Here is a 12,278-nt window from a genome sequence, read left to right as displayed (position 1 = left end):
TTATTTATAGAGAGAGATATATCTAAAGGAACTATAAGTCCTTTAAAAGACACTGATTAATCACAAGTTAACAACGTCTCGTGAAATAACCAGTTGGGTTTTCTATAAGTTTGAGGACACTAAGTCCAACAAGCTATTATTGTGTTGAGAGTAATAGAGATCTTTTGTAATATTTGTAGAGGTTTGATTAATCACATTGTGAAATAATCAGATTAAATAATTATCTAGCTTTATAGAGAGGACTATAAGTCCTAATTGGTTATTGTCATAAGTACTGATAAATTACACATTAAAGTGCCAGGTCAATTATTATATATAGGTATATAGGAAGGACAATAAGTCCTATTTGTGTATGTTGTAGTAGTAGAGGCAATATATTGCATAATTATAATGTGAAAGATATAGATTAAATATATATTTGTATAGAAAGGACAGTAAGTCCCATACAATTATTGTAGCTGTACTATAGTTACACTATATCTACTTCCTTTTAGTGTCTTAGTAAACCTATTTACTAAGAGGATTTCTCAGGTAAACAAGTGTTTTAGTGTTTAAATCATCATGATTAAATCCCTAAGAAATTAGGTCTTTAAATAATTATCATATCATTTAAGTGAAATTTCTCATATAAATAATTCCAATATTTCCCCTACAGTTATTATAAAATAACAGAAAATTATATAAATTTTCTATAGACTTAGATATAGAATCATAACGTGTATAATCTCCTTTTGTTTGACATCTGTCACATTAATGACGTATTGAATGACGTATTGATGTATTGAATTGAATTTTGATTATCTATCACAACTGTCAACGTAACAAATACCAGCAAGTTTGTTTATTTGTATTTGTTTAATATAATTAAATATAAAATCATCATATATCAACCGTAATATACAACTAAATTATCAGTGACATAAATAATCATGGTTTACACCAGAAATAACCAATAGTATCCAGTAATGCTGCAGTTTTATATTCATATCAGTAGCCAAGCTTACTTTCAAACTCAAGAATGAACAGAAGATTAGAAGTTTAACACTCTTACTGCAATTGTACCCGCAATAATATATACATACAGTACTATATCAAGAACATTCCTCAAATACATGTGTGGTGAAGATTTTCCCAATATGCTATCTATTTGATTCCTAACCTCTAATGTAAATTTATTAAAGAAGTGAATAATCAGTGTTAGTGTTTGCTTTATTAATATTTAAGGTAATTGTCCTAACTTGATATTAATAGGATCATATCTCTTTGGATACAGTCCGACATAAACATAGAACTCAATAATTAAATTTATAAAATACTAATATTATATTTTACTACTTGTATATCTCCATACTATTCCCATAAAATATTCAAAACATGTATATTAAATATAAATCCAGCAAATATTCACTAATATTAACCCTGTCTGAACTTGTCTAGTCAATATAGCATGAACAAACAACACACATACAACTTTATCGCCATGACAACTTTCTTCCTAAATATAAGTAAAATACATAACTCATACTTGTCATTTAGTACTAATTTTATACTATACATGAGGTACAGTTACCTAGTTAATAGTAATTATAGTCAGAGAATCCTTTGATAATTTTATTACCACTAGGAATTAAATCCACACCTATAATATCAGCATAATTAAATATTATTAGAAACCAGTAATACACACAGAATTGTTATTATCAGCTTGTTTACTACAATAAAATCAATATTAAAGTTTATAATAAATCAAGACAAAATATCTACTTAAACAATACAGGCTTGTTTACCATAAACATCCCACCGTTACATTAATTTATCTACTAACACAATAATGTATTAAAAGTAATACATTCACATAAAATCACCTGCAACAGCTAAGCTGTTTCTCTGTACATCTGGTGTAAAACAAATTCCCACATGTAATCATGGGTAATTAAAAGTATACAAAAGAATCATTAGTACAGTTGACCGAGCAATGGTATGAAAACACTTTACCATGAGACGTTAAGCATGAGCAGATATTCCAAACCAACACTGTAATAGTGTAATAAATACAACTATTCCATCATCATCATCATCCCAACCATCACCAATCCACGACTGAACACAGGCAATTCCCCATAGACCGCCACTAGGAACGGCCCCAAACTCCTGCACCCACCGAGTCCCCATAATACCCATAAAACAGTCACTCCAACCAATGGAGGCAGCCCTCACCACACTTGCATATACATAGTCGCCACTCAATAACCCCTCTGTCTCATCAATGGTTGTTTCCCCAGCAATGAGACCAGACCACAGCCACCTCAGTCTATTTATTCTCAATAAATAAATAATTTATAGTAACTAGATATGAATTTAGTTAGTATTATAATAGTTTAATAGTTGATTCAATAAGTATTTGCCAAAACTGGACAATTAGAATATTGAGTCAAATCGATGAATTTCTATCAAACAGCCATATAATTGAATTTTGTATATGAGTAGAATAACGTAAGTATGTATTATTATTACGTAAATTATATTGATGTAGATCTTTGTTCAAATGTGATTGCATTTAACGATATACAAACGATATGCATTACCTAAAGGTATATGGACTCGATTAAATACGTATTTTAATAGTTGTTGGGAAAAATATTAAGTATAAACTTTGCCTGTGATCACAGTCAAAAATCTAACTACGTAGTAATAAATGGAACAAGCTCACCGGATTCTCCAGTCTTCCATTGACTCTTTTCACACACTTAATCGATAGTGATACACTAAGATCTTAAACCCCTTCATAGATCCAGTCACTCCTAGCTCTATATTCCAGTTATCTTTTTTATTTTATTGCGCAGTTCCTAAAACACGACTCCCGCGCCATTTTTTTCTTTTCTTTTTTTTTTATTCCGCAATTCCTAAAAAGCGACCCCCGCGCGCCCGCCGATCTGCCGGCTCTCCCTTTTTTTCTTTTTTTTTTCTATTCATCTAGTAATGTCATAGATTATGTCACCGAAGCGTAGATATTTCAATAATCAGATTTAGCCTATTATTCGAACTGAACTTTTCTTTAAATTCAATTTAATTATATATTAACGTATTTTGGTATTTTCTATTAAATTGATTATCGAATTTATAAAACTTTAAAGGCTCTCATAAACCTTATTAACTGTGTTGTATGCATCCTTTTTATACCTGATGAGAAAAAGGTAAACTATAATTTGGTTAATATAAAATATAATATATTTTTGTTTAATTTATTTAATTTTCTTGTGACGTCCACTACACTTTGGAAACATATCAAAGGAGTTTCCCTTCTGTGTCAATATTTCATATATGGTAACGTCTTCTCTGTATACTATTGTGAACCTTGACTTTAAAGTTTGTTTATATTAAATAGCTCAGCTTTCGCAGCGGTCACCCATAGGAACCCCTGTTTCTTTTCTATGTACTTATGGTATTAAACCTATTGTACTATAGGCGAACCGTCACACGGGGTTTTCAGGTAACGAACATAAAAAATACAACCAAATCGAGAACGTCTTTCTTTTATAAGTCGGTTGAAAATTAGGCAGGCAAGCTAAGGCCGGCTCTGTTTAGGTTTATACCTGTTTCCAGGAATGTCCGGATAGAATTTTTGGTTCCTCTGAAGGAGTTATGTACCAACAGCGTCTCACAAAGAAAGACGTGGTACTTTACTGGAGGAAAACTGTCTGCAAACTGATGCCTCTTTACTTCGACCGTGAGTATGGTTAATTAATATTAATAAAAAAATATATAATATTTTAAAAATAATAATATCATTTTTATTTCAATTTTATTGCGAAATTTAAGCAAAAAAGGAAAGGAAACTCAGGTAAGAAATTTTTTGTTATTTTCTTTATTAGCATAGGCGTGTTTAGGTGGAGGGATGAGGCCACTCCAGAATTGTCTAATTCTTAGAAATAGTAACATATTAGGGGTACCATGAATGTCAGTCTCTTATATCCACGATGCTGTTCATGTATCTACAGGCAACAGTTATCACTCTCCAACAGACCGTTAGCTTGTTTGCCATACCTAGTTGTACAAAAATTCCACCTAAGATTGTTTTAAAGTTTATTACAAAGTAGATATACAACTATTGGCCGTTTTATCACAAAAAAGTTAAACTTGCGATAGACAGGTGTTTAATATATATTTGGATGTTCTATTACAAAAGCGTATTTAACATGAATTTGAAATTGTGGCAATCGGTGTTGGTGGCAAATTTCTTCAATGTTTTCTTTTATTAATATTATTTATTTTATTTATTTATTTATAAATTACTCACCACACTTACAGTCTTCCAAAACGTGTAGTGAGCCATAGGTTTACTTTACAAACTTAAAAATTTTGAACAACATTTTAAAAATATATCTATTTTGTCATTAAATATATTAATATCTGGCTGCTGAGCAATCAGAGAGTTATGTATTATTCTTTATTTTATCATTGTTAGTTTACGCAAATAAATGAAAAAATATCTATTTATATCTAAATACAATAAAATCTGTTTTATTTAATAAAAATAATAATTAAAGGTTTTTTGAAGTAATACATTTTATAACATTTGTTTATAATATAGATAAAATTAATAATATAAATAAAATAAAAATAAATGAAATAATTAAATATACATAAAATTACAAACAAATACTAACTAAACAATATTTGGTCACTTAAATAGAGTTTCGTTAAACTCTGTTCAGATAGACAGTGTTTTAAATATTTTTTGTGTTAAGACTGCGTAGGTATTTTTTTAATAACTGCAATTCAGTATACAGGAGTGGCGTTGAGTCAATAAATGCATAATGGTGCCACTGGGCGGGGCACTAACATTCTGTTACAGCCATAGTTTTGTCATAAGAATAAGCAATCCTTATTCTTATGGTTATGGTCATGTCAATGTCATTTCACGTAGTAAAAAAACATTTAAACGTTTGAGAGAGAGAGATTAAACCCGCATTTTCTATGGTGGCCAAACATCTTATCAGTTCCAAAAATAGTTTGTCAGAACACTAACTCCGGGACAGCATAGAATAGAAGGCGCATATTCGAATCCCTTACGCTTTCAATAGTTTATCCATTTTATTTTACTTCAAACAAAAAACCACAGCTCTCTTACAAAATAACTTACATGCTAAGTCTTTTATATTTTTTTTTATGCAACTTAGAATGGCAAACAAGATGACAGCCCACCTGATGAAAAAGGGTAAACGTCGCCTATAGACATGAGCAGTAGCATGGACATAACAGAGTATACTCTTTCGCACTTGATACCCCCCATGCGTTGCCATTCCTGAGGACTCAGGTGTTATTCCTCTGTACTCTATAAATTCACTGCCATATCCCACTTTTTAAACCGAAACACAGCAATGCAAACATAACTGCTTCACGGTAGAAACACGAATGGGACACCTCTGTCCCTCCCACCTCTGCCCAAGCAAACGAATTTTGTACAAAGTCTCCCTGTGGTAAAATACAGCAAATAACGGATTTTAATTACAAAAGAAAATTATAAGTTTAAAATAAGTAAGGCAAATTAGAGTGGGCGTGTGTGAAAGAAACAATAACAATGAGTATTCATGAAGCCAGTTGATGAATAAACAAATTAATTTAAAATTAATTAACAATTAACTAAACTAAACAATTTTAATTAATAAATTGTTCAAATGTCTCACAATATATAAATGTTTTAGGTGAATTAACACTAGACAACGTGCCATTATACAGATACAATCTCTCCGAGTCAGTATTTGAAAGGGTCACCAATGGAACTGACTGTTACGACATGGTACCTTCATTGCCAGCTGGTTTGAGCGACGCTTCGAAATGCTATTTCAGTAAGTTGTGATAAATTCTCATAAATAATTTAAAACAAGATTATTATAGCGAGGTAAAAATTATTGACATTTTTTTATGGGAAACGTGCTAATATAATAAAATTGTAATAGGACTGAAAATGTCTGTACATGGGGGATATTTGAGAAAAAATAATATAAGGAGTCTTAATAAGACCTATAGAAGATCAATTTGTCAGTCTGTTTGTCTGTGTCTATCTTGTGTCTTGCATTTTGTTATTCTGGTGTCACTCAAAAGCTAGTGCAACAAATTGGATACAGTCTTCATCACAGTTGCGTTCCTGAAGTTCTAAATTAAAAACTGGCATGTATTTGATCTTGATACGCCATCTAGTAGTATGAAGTAGTACTACTTAAAATTTTTTGTACTACTGATCTACGAAGTAGCGTGCATAAAGCTAATGTTCTATAGTTCGTTGATATTGAACATAAAAGACACCACGCGGGCATACACAGACCATCAGTGTATGCCGGCTGAAGAACCCAGCGACCCGGAGGTCGTCGCCTCCGGAGTTGAAGCCGGGGTAGAGGAGTTTACCCCGAGGCCCCTACCTCGCCCGCCCGCACAACATAAGGCGGACAATGAGAAGTCCACGATTGATTGAACATAATAAAAAATATAAATAAACAAATAATTGACTACTGATTTTCAATACAAATAAAAATTTGATTAATTTATTAAATGCTTACATTTGTCACTAATTTAATTTAGGGAGTGATTCTGTGATAATTTAAAAAAAAAATTATTGGAATTTTCATAAAAATTTTCTGCTCTCTTTTTTTCTAGATAGATTTTTTATTCTTCCTTAAATATTATTAATAATATATTATTATTAAAAAAATAATAAAATATATTAATATTTGTTTTCAACGATTAAAACTTCCTATCTGGCCATACAAGTAAATTAAGGATAATACTTACGAACGAATGTGGGACTGTGCTGTTGTTTTATTTCTTAAAAATCGTGTGAGAGTGAATTTTTTTCTAGACATTCCAATGGTAGCATCTTATCCACACTTCTACACCGGCAGACCACCAAAAGATCAATACGTGACAGGACTCCAACCGGATAGATATAAGCACAACTCTTACATAATAGTTGAACCTGTAAGTACATTAAATTTTAGTACCTTTAATGACGAACTTGTATAAATAAGTACGTTTATGAATGTGGATAACGTAAAAGAATTTAGAGGGTCTACCATGAAATCCGAAATTTCGGGGTCGAAGAAAATAGATATTTGATGTTAAAATTACATAATATATGACGTTTAAAAATATTAAAAATTTTAGAATATCGTTCCTTTAGACTTTTATGGTAGAATTTATGCGATTTACTGGATAGATACAGCTCCATTTACTGGATAGATTTTGGTATGAACAGAAAAACAAAATTGTCCGAAAATTCAGAATCTTATTTCATGGTAGACCCTTAGTTTAAATTGGAGCAGTGCTACTTGTCTTGGTCAAAAATATGGCATTTGATTCAAATCGGAAAGGATTATGCAATGGATAGCTTCCATCATGCTTTCAGGAAGAACAAAAACGAAAGTTCACAATATTGATCTTACAAAAATCGATCTCGAAAACGGACATAAGAAATTGATCAATATTGACTGAATAGCACAACTTAGAATGGGGTAGATTGATTGGATTTATTTTTGTATAAATTATCTATATATCTATATTTCTTTTATTTTTGTATCCACCTTTAGGCGGTAGGGTTAAAAAAACCTTTATAGATGACAAACTATGGTAAAATTATTTAGATTTCTTCATCTAATGTGAATTTATTTATTTCTTATATAGTTTTATCTTAATACGCTATCTGGAGGTGGTTTGAATTGTAAGGGGTGGAGGGGCGTGCCCACTTCAGAATTGTCTTATGCCCACCTCAAAATTTTTAGACATTTGATTATATTGGATCGAGCTGAACATTGTGCCTACATTCTGTCTACCCCAATTGGAGACGAACGTTGCTTCTTCATATAATTTACATTTAAATGTATTCTAATAGAAATATAATCATACTTATAATCACCTGAGTCCTCAGGGATGGCAACGCATGGGGGATATCATGGGCGAAACAGTATACTCTGTTATGTCCATGGTACTGCTCATGTCTATAGGCGACGGTTACCACTTTCCATCAGGTGGGCCGTCAGCTTGTTTGTCATTCTAAGTTGTATAAAAAAATATATAATATCATAAAAAGGAAATTATACGATTATTTAAGTAGATTAAAAAATTCGATGTAATTATAATTATTATTTGTTTGTCTGTTTTCAGCTAACTGGCATTCCTTTTCGATCGGTGGCACGAATGCAAAGCAACCTGTGGGTCCATGACATTTCCCGTTTCAGTTCTCCCTACTCCAAGTTTTCTAATCTCGTGCTGCCGTTGTTTTGGGCGGAATACGTAAGTTTATTTCATTATGATAAGTATCATTTTTCAACTGACTTCAAAAAGAAGATGGTTCTCAATTCGGTTGTATATGTTTATGTTTGTTACTTCATAACTCCAAAGGTTGTAAACCGATTTGGAAAATTCTTCCGTTATCTGACAGGAGATTCTTACAAATTGGCCCCATATTTTTTTTATGGGTGAAAATGGAATGATAACCCCGCCCGTGCTATCGGTATATACCGACGAGGCACCAGTAAAAGATGATAGGTGAGAATGAATGCAGATCAGTTGGCCCATCATTGGGTGGCATTGACAAGAATTAAACATAATGGTTTCCAGGGGGAACCGCGTGGAGGTCGACTTGAGAGGGTATATTGCTAGTAATGGCGCTATTAGACCCCATTACTAACAATCCCTTTCCCCCAAATTGGACCCATATAATATTATCAAAATTGTTTCAGTTGTTTAGTTTTTAAATTAAAATAATTGGTTTTTTCTTAATTAAAGTCCTTTTTTGTATGACACAGTCTTTAATTAGTATTAATAAATAAAATTTTTTAAAAAAAAATAATGAAAAAATAGTAATTAAAAAATGCGTAAATCTAAGTTTAATTGAATAAAAATATTTCTTTCTTTCTTTCTTTAAACAAATGTTTATTAATAACATAATTGTTTGCTTATATTTCAGAATCAAGAAGGGCTGCCACCAAAAATAAGATGGACCATATATTTCATAGTAGTTGTTCTACCTCCTTTATCATATGTGATCTTATCTCTACTATTACTACTAGGCTGTTACTTTCTAACCAAAAATATTTATAATTATCATGTACGTAGTGAAATGTTGAATTCTCTATTACACTACAAGAGCAGTAACTCACAGATATTGTCAAATAATAGACTATATGCTTATGAAAAGGAAGCCTTTCTAAAAATTCCTAGCTAAAATTTATAAGCGAAAATAATATTGTAAGCATATAATTGTCTCTTTAGATGTTAAATTTAAATAAACAGTAAAGACTGAATATTAATTAGAAATGTGGGGCGTTAAAAATTAAAAATACCTATAAATTACGGTTAATTGATAAGTTTACAGTATGTGATTAAAATAGAAATTGGTATTGCAAGAATACCTATAAATATAGTTGGTACTTTACAATAATGTGAAGTAGATACTTGTGTTGGTATAGATCGTTTATGATTGTTTACCAAAATATTAGTAAAAATTAAATAGATATAAATGAAATTAGATGAGCTTCCTGTCGTTGTTTTCATAATGCATTACAGCAATCGTGCTCTTCAAAAAGGACGATAATGTATCTTTAGAGCTAGCAAAATACACACACTCCACTTTGTAAGATCCATATACTACAGTCACTGTTTGCCATCGGTCTGGCCGTAAGCGTAATTCCCAGCTATGTGATTACCTTTTTTTATATTGAACAAAAAGGAATATTGACAAGGATCTGGCATTTTTTTTTTATATAATAAAACTATGTTTTACTGTACTACTCTGTGGATGATTCCAAATTTAATAATTGCAGTATGGAGCTTGGTGATCTCTCATTAGATAGATCAACAACCTTCTGGAGGTTGCAGAAATTTGATAAATGTAACTCATAAGCATACATCTATGTGGTGGGTTATAGAAATATCGATGTAGATATGCAGTAACAGCTATTAAAATGTTCAAGATATGTATCTTATCTATTTTTAAATAAATAATGTACCTATAGTGAACATCTTTCATATTAGCCACTGCTAAACATAAGCTTCCCCCTTGGGGGGTTTGTCAGTAGCTGCCATGCTTGGTAGGCAAATTGGCAACCGCAGTTAGGCTTTGAAGATATTTTAAGAGGGACACTGTTGCCTATCTCTCGCCCTCACTTAGTCGTCTCTTACGACACCTACGGGAAAAGAGCTATTAAAATATAGACAGTGGCATTTTATATTAAAAATTGTAATTATGTAGGTACCTACTTTGCTAAATTATTTAAGTACCTAACTATTTATAGTCTAATTAAAATATGGACTTAAAATGTCATTAGGTATAGTAAACATGTGTCAAAATTGTGATAATGTAATATTTTTTTATAATTAATTAATAAATAAAATTTAATATTCTCATTATTAGGTACAATGGTTTAATAACAATTACGGTACGGTTTGGTATTTCCCATTAACAACCATAACGTCCCACTGTTGGGCACGGGTCTCTCTCCAAAGGGGACGTAAACTATAAGTACTATTACCACGCTTGCCACGCGGCTTGGTTTAGGGTTTTATTTCCAGATTTTCCTCTCTTGTACTACTGTATTGTACTTTGTTTCATTAATCATTTTTTACATCTTGAATAGGCAATAATGAAAACAGACAAAGGAGTGGTGTTAGGGTTTGCGATCTTGATTCGATTTGACCGAATATTGATTTTTAGTATCGATCTTTTCCAAGGATTATCGAAGTAAAATCTATAATAATTATATTGTATATAATACAAGTATATCATTTGAAAGTTGCCATTCCTTGTAATTTACTTTCTTTTTTAGAACAATTAAATTTATTGTTTAATTTATATACCTATGATTATGTTAGCTTTTTCATTTTTTTCTTTGGTGTAAAAAATATTCTTTACCTTATGCAGTTTTCCTTTTTCTGTAGACGTAAACTTATACAAAAAAAAAAGATTGATCGAATTTCTCGTAATCGATCTTTTGAATGTTGATTAGATTGATCGATTAGATGAATTGATCGGAGACTTTCTTCATTCGAATCGTTTCAAAGATCGATGTAATGAGAACGTTATACTACGTTTAAAGGCGGCACATTGTACAGTATGGTAATTATAATTAACTAAGAATCAATGTGGGTGGTAGTATGTAGCTGTGATTGTTCCTATATTGTTATCTAACTTGCTCATTATTAGCTTTAAGACATGACACAATTTATTTTAATATTATAAAGGAGATGTTTTGTAAATAAAAAATACAATATAACAAAAAATACACATATATTTTATTTTTCTCATACCTTTTCATATTTTTTTAGAATGGCAAACTAGCTAACCGACTACCTGATGGATAGTGATAACTGTCACCTTTAAATATTAACTGCACCATGGACGTTATAGCATACAGCATGATGCCTGTGGTGTCCCTCATGCGTTGCCATTCTTAAGTATTATAAGATTATGCCTCCGTACCCTGTAATATCACTGTCATATTCCCTTCAAACCAAACCACCTATACAAGCACAGCAGAAACGCAAATTGGAGGGTAGTGTCCATGCAGACTTGTACAAAGTCTTCGTCTGGTTATGATATTATATTTAAATTTATGTATCGTTCAATTATTAGGTGATATAACTAGGAAAATTAATCTGAGTGATGATAAGCTCATTCCCTATTGCATAGTATTATATTATCTCTGTTATTGTGATACAACCCATTTTAGTCTCTAATACGCTCGAAGAAATATAGTCAGAATAACGTCTAAGTATTATTGTCGTGAGCATTTTTTTATTATTATTATTTAACTAACTGTTCCTCACAGCATTGCCTTCGTGAACCTAAATGTTAAGTTAGAATATCTATAAAGTTATACTCGTAATTTTATTCAAATCTATTCAATCGTTTAAGCGTGATTGAGTAACATATATATAAACGTCTTTATAAACTTTCACATTTCATAATATTAGTAGGGTTAAAATGAAACTTTGATTTCATTTGATCCTAAACTTGTAATAATTTAATTATCTTAAATATTTAAAATAGGAAATTTCATGAAAAGATTCATTAAAAGAACACATGGTGATGGAAACTGTGTAGGTACGTGTTAGGTTTAGAATGTTAGGTATTTTTAGCTTAATTTTTACTAATTGACAACTGAAACAGTGTAGTTTAGTCCTCTATTTAAGTCATATGAAACGATTACCATCTTTACTATTGAATTTGAAAGGATATGTATTGTATTACAGTAATAAGTAAATAATATAATATTTTTTATTAA

The 12,278-nt window shown here is 31.0% G+C and overlaps 1 protein-coding gene across 1 annotated transcript in view; it reads left to right on the top strand.

Annotated features, from left to right (window-relative positions):
• The window catches only part of LOC113514448 (scavenger receptor class B member 1-like), a 68,797-nt gene extending 57,521 nt beyond the window's left edge, over positions 1 to 11,276 (top strand). Inside the window, exons 8-12 of the mRNA XM_031908200.2 lie at positions 3,604 to 3,727; positions 5,706 to 5,849; positions 6,857 to 6,975; positions 8,158 to 8,286; positions 8,963 to 11,276. Coding sequence (XP_031764060.1) covers positions 3,604 to 3,727; positions 5,706 to 5,849; positions 6,857 to 6,975; positions 8,158 to 8,286; positions 8,963 to 9,220 — 774 coding nt within the window. The 3' untranslated portion in view covers positions 9,221 to 11,276. The remainder of the gene's footprint in view (positions 1 to 3,603; positions 3,728 to 5,705; positions 5,850 to 6,856; positions 6,976 to 8,157; positions 8,287 to 8,962) is intronic.
• The last annotated feature ends 1,002 nt before the right edge of the window (positions 11,277 to 12,278 follow it).

This window comes from Galleria mellonella, unplaced genomic scaffold (assembly GCF_026898425.1).
Source record: "Galleria mellonella isolate WM207_F2 unplaced genomic scaffold, CSIRO_AGI_GalMel_v1 utg172, whole genome shotgun sequence".
NCBI classification, from domain to species: Eukaryota; Metazoa; Arthropoda; class Insecta; order Lepidoptera; family Pyralidae; genus Galleria; species Galleria mellonella.
Note: the sequence above shows the minus strand (reverse complement) of the source record. Positions and strands in the feature narration are given on the sequence as shown.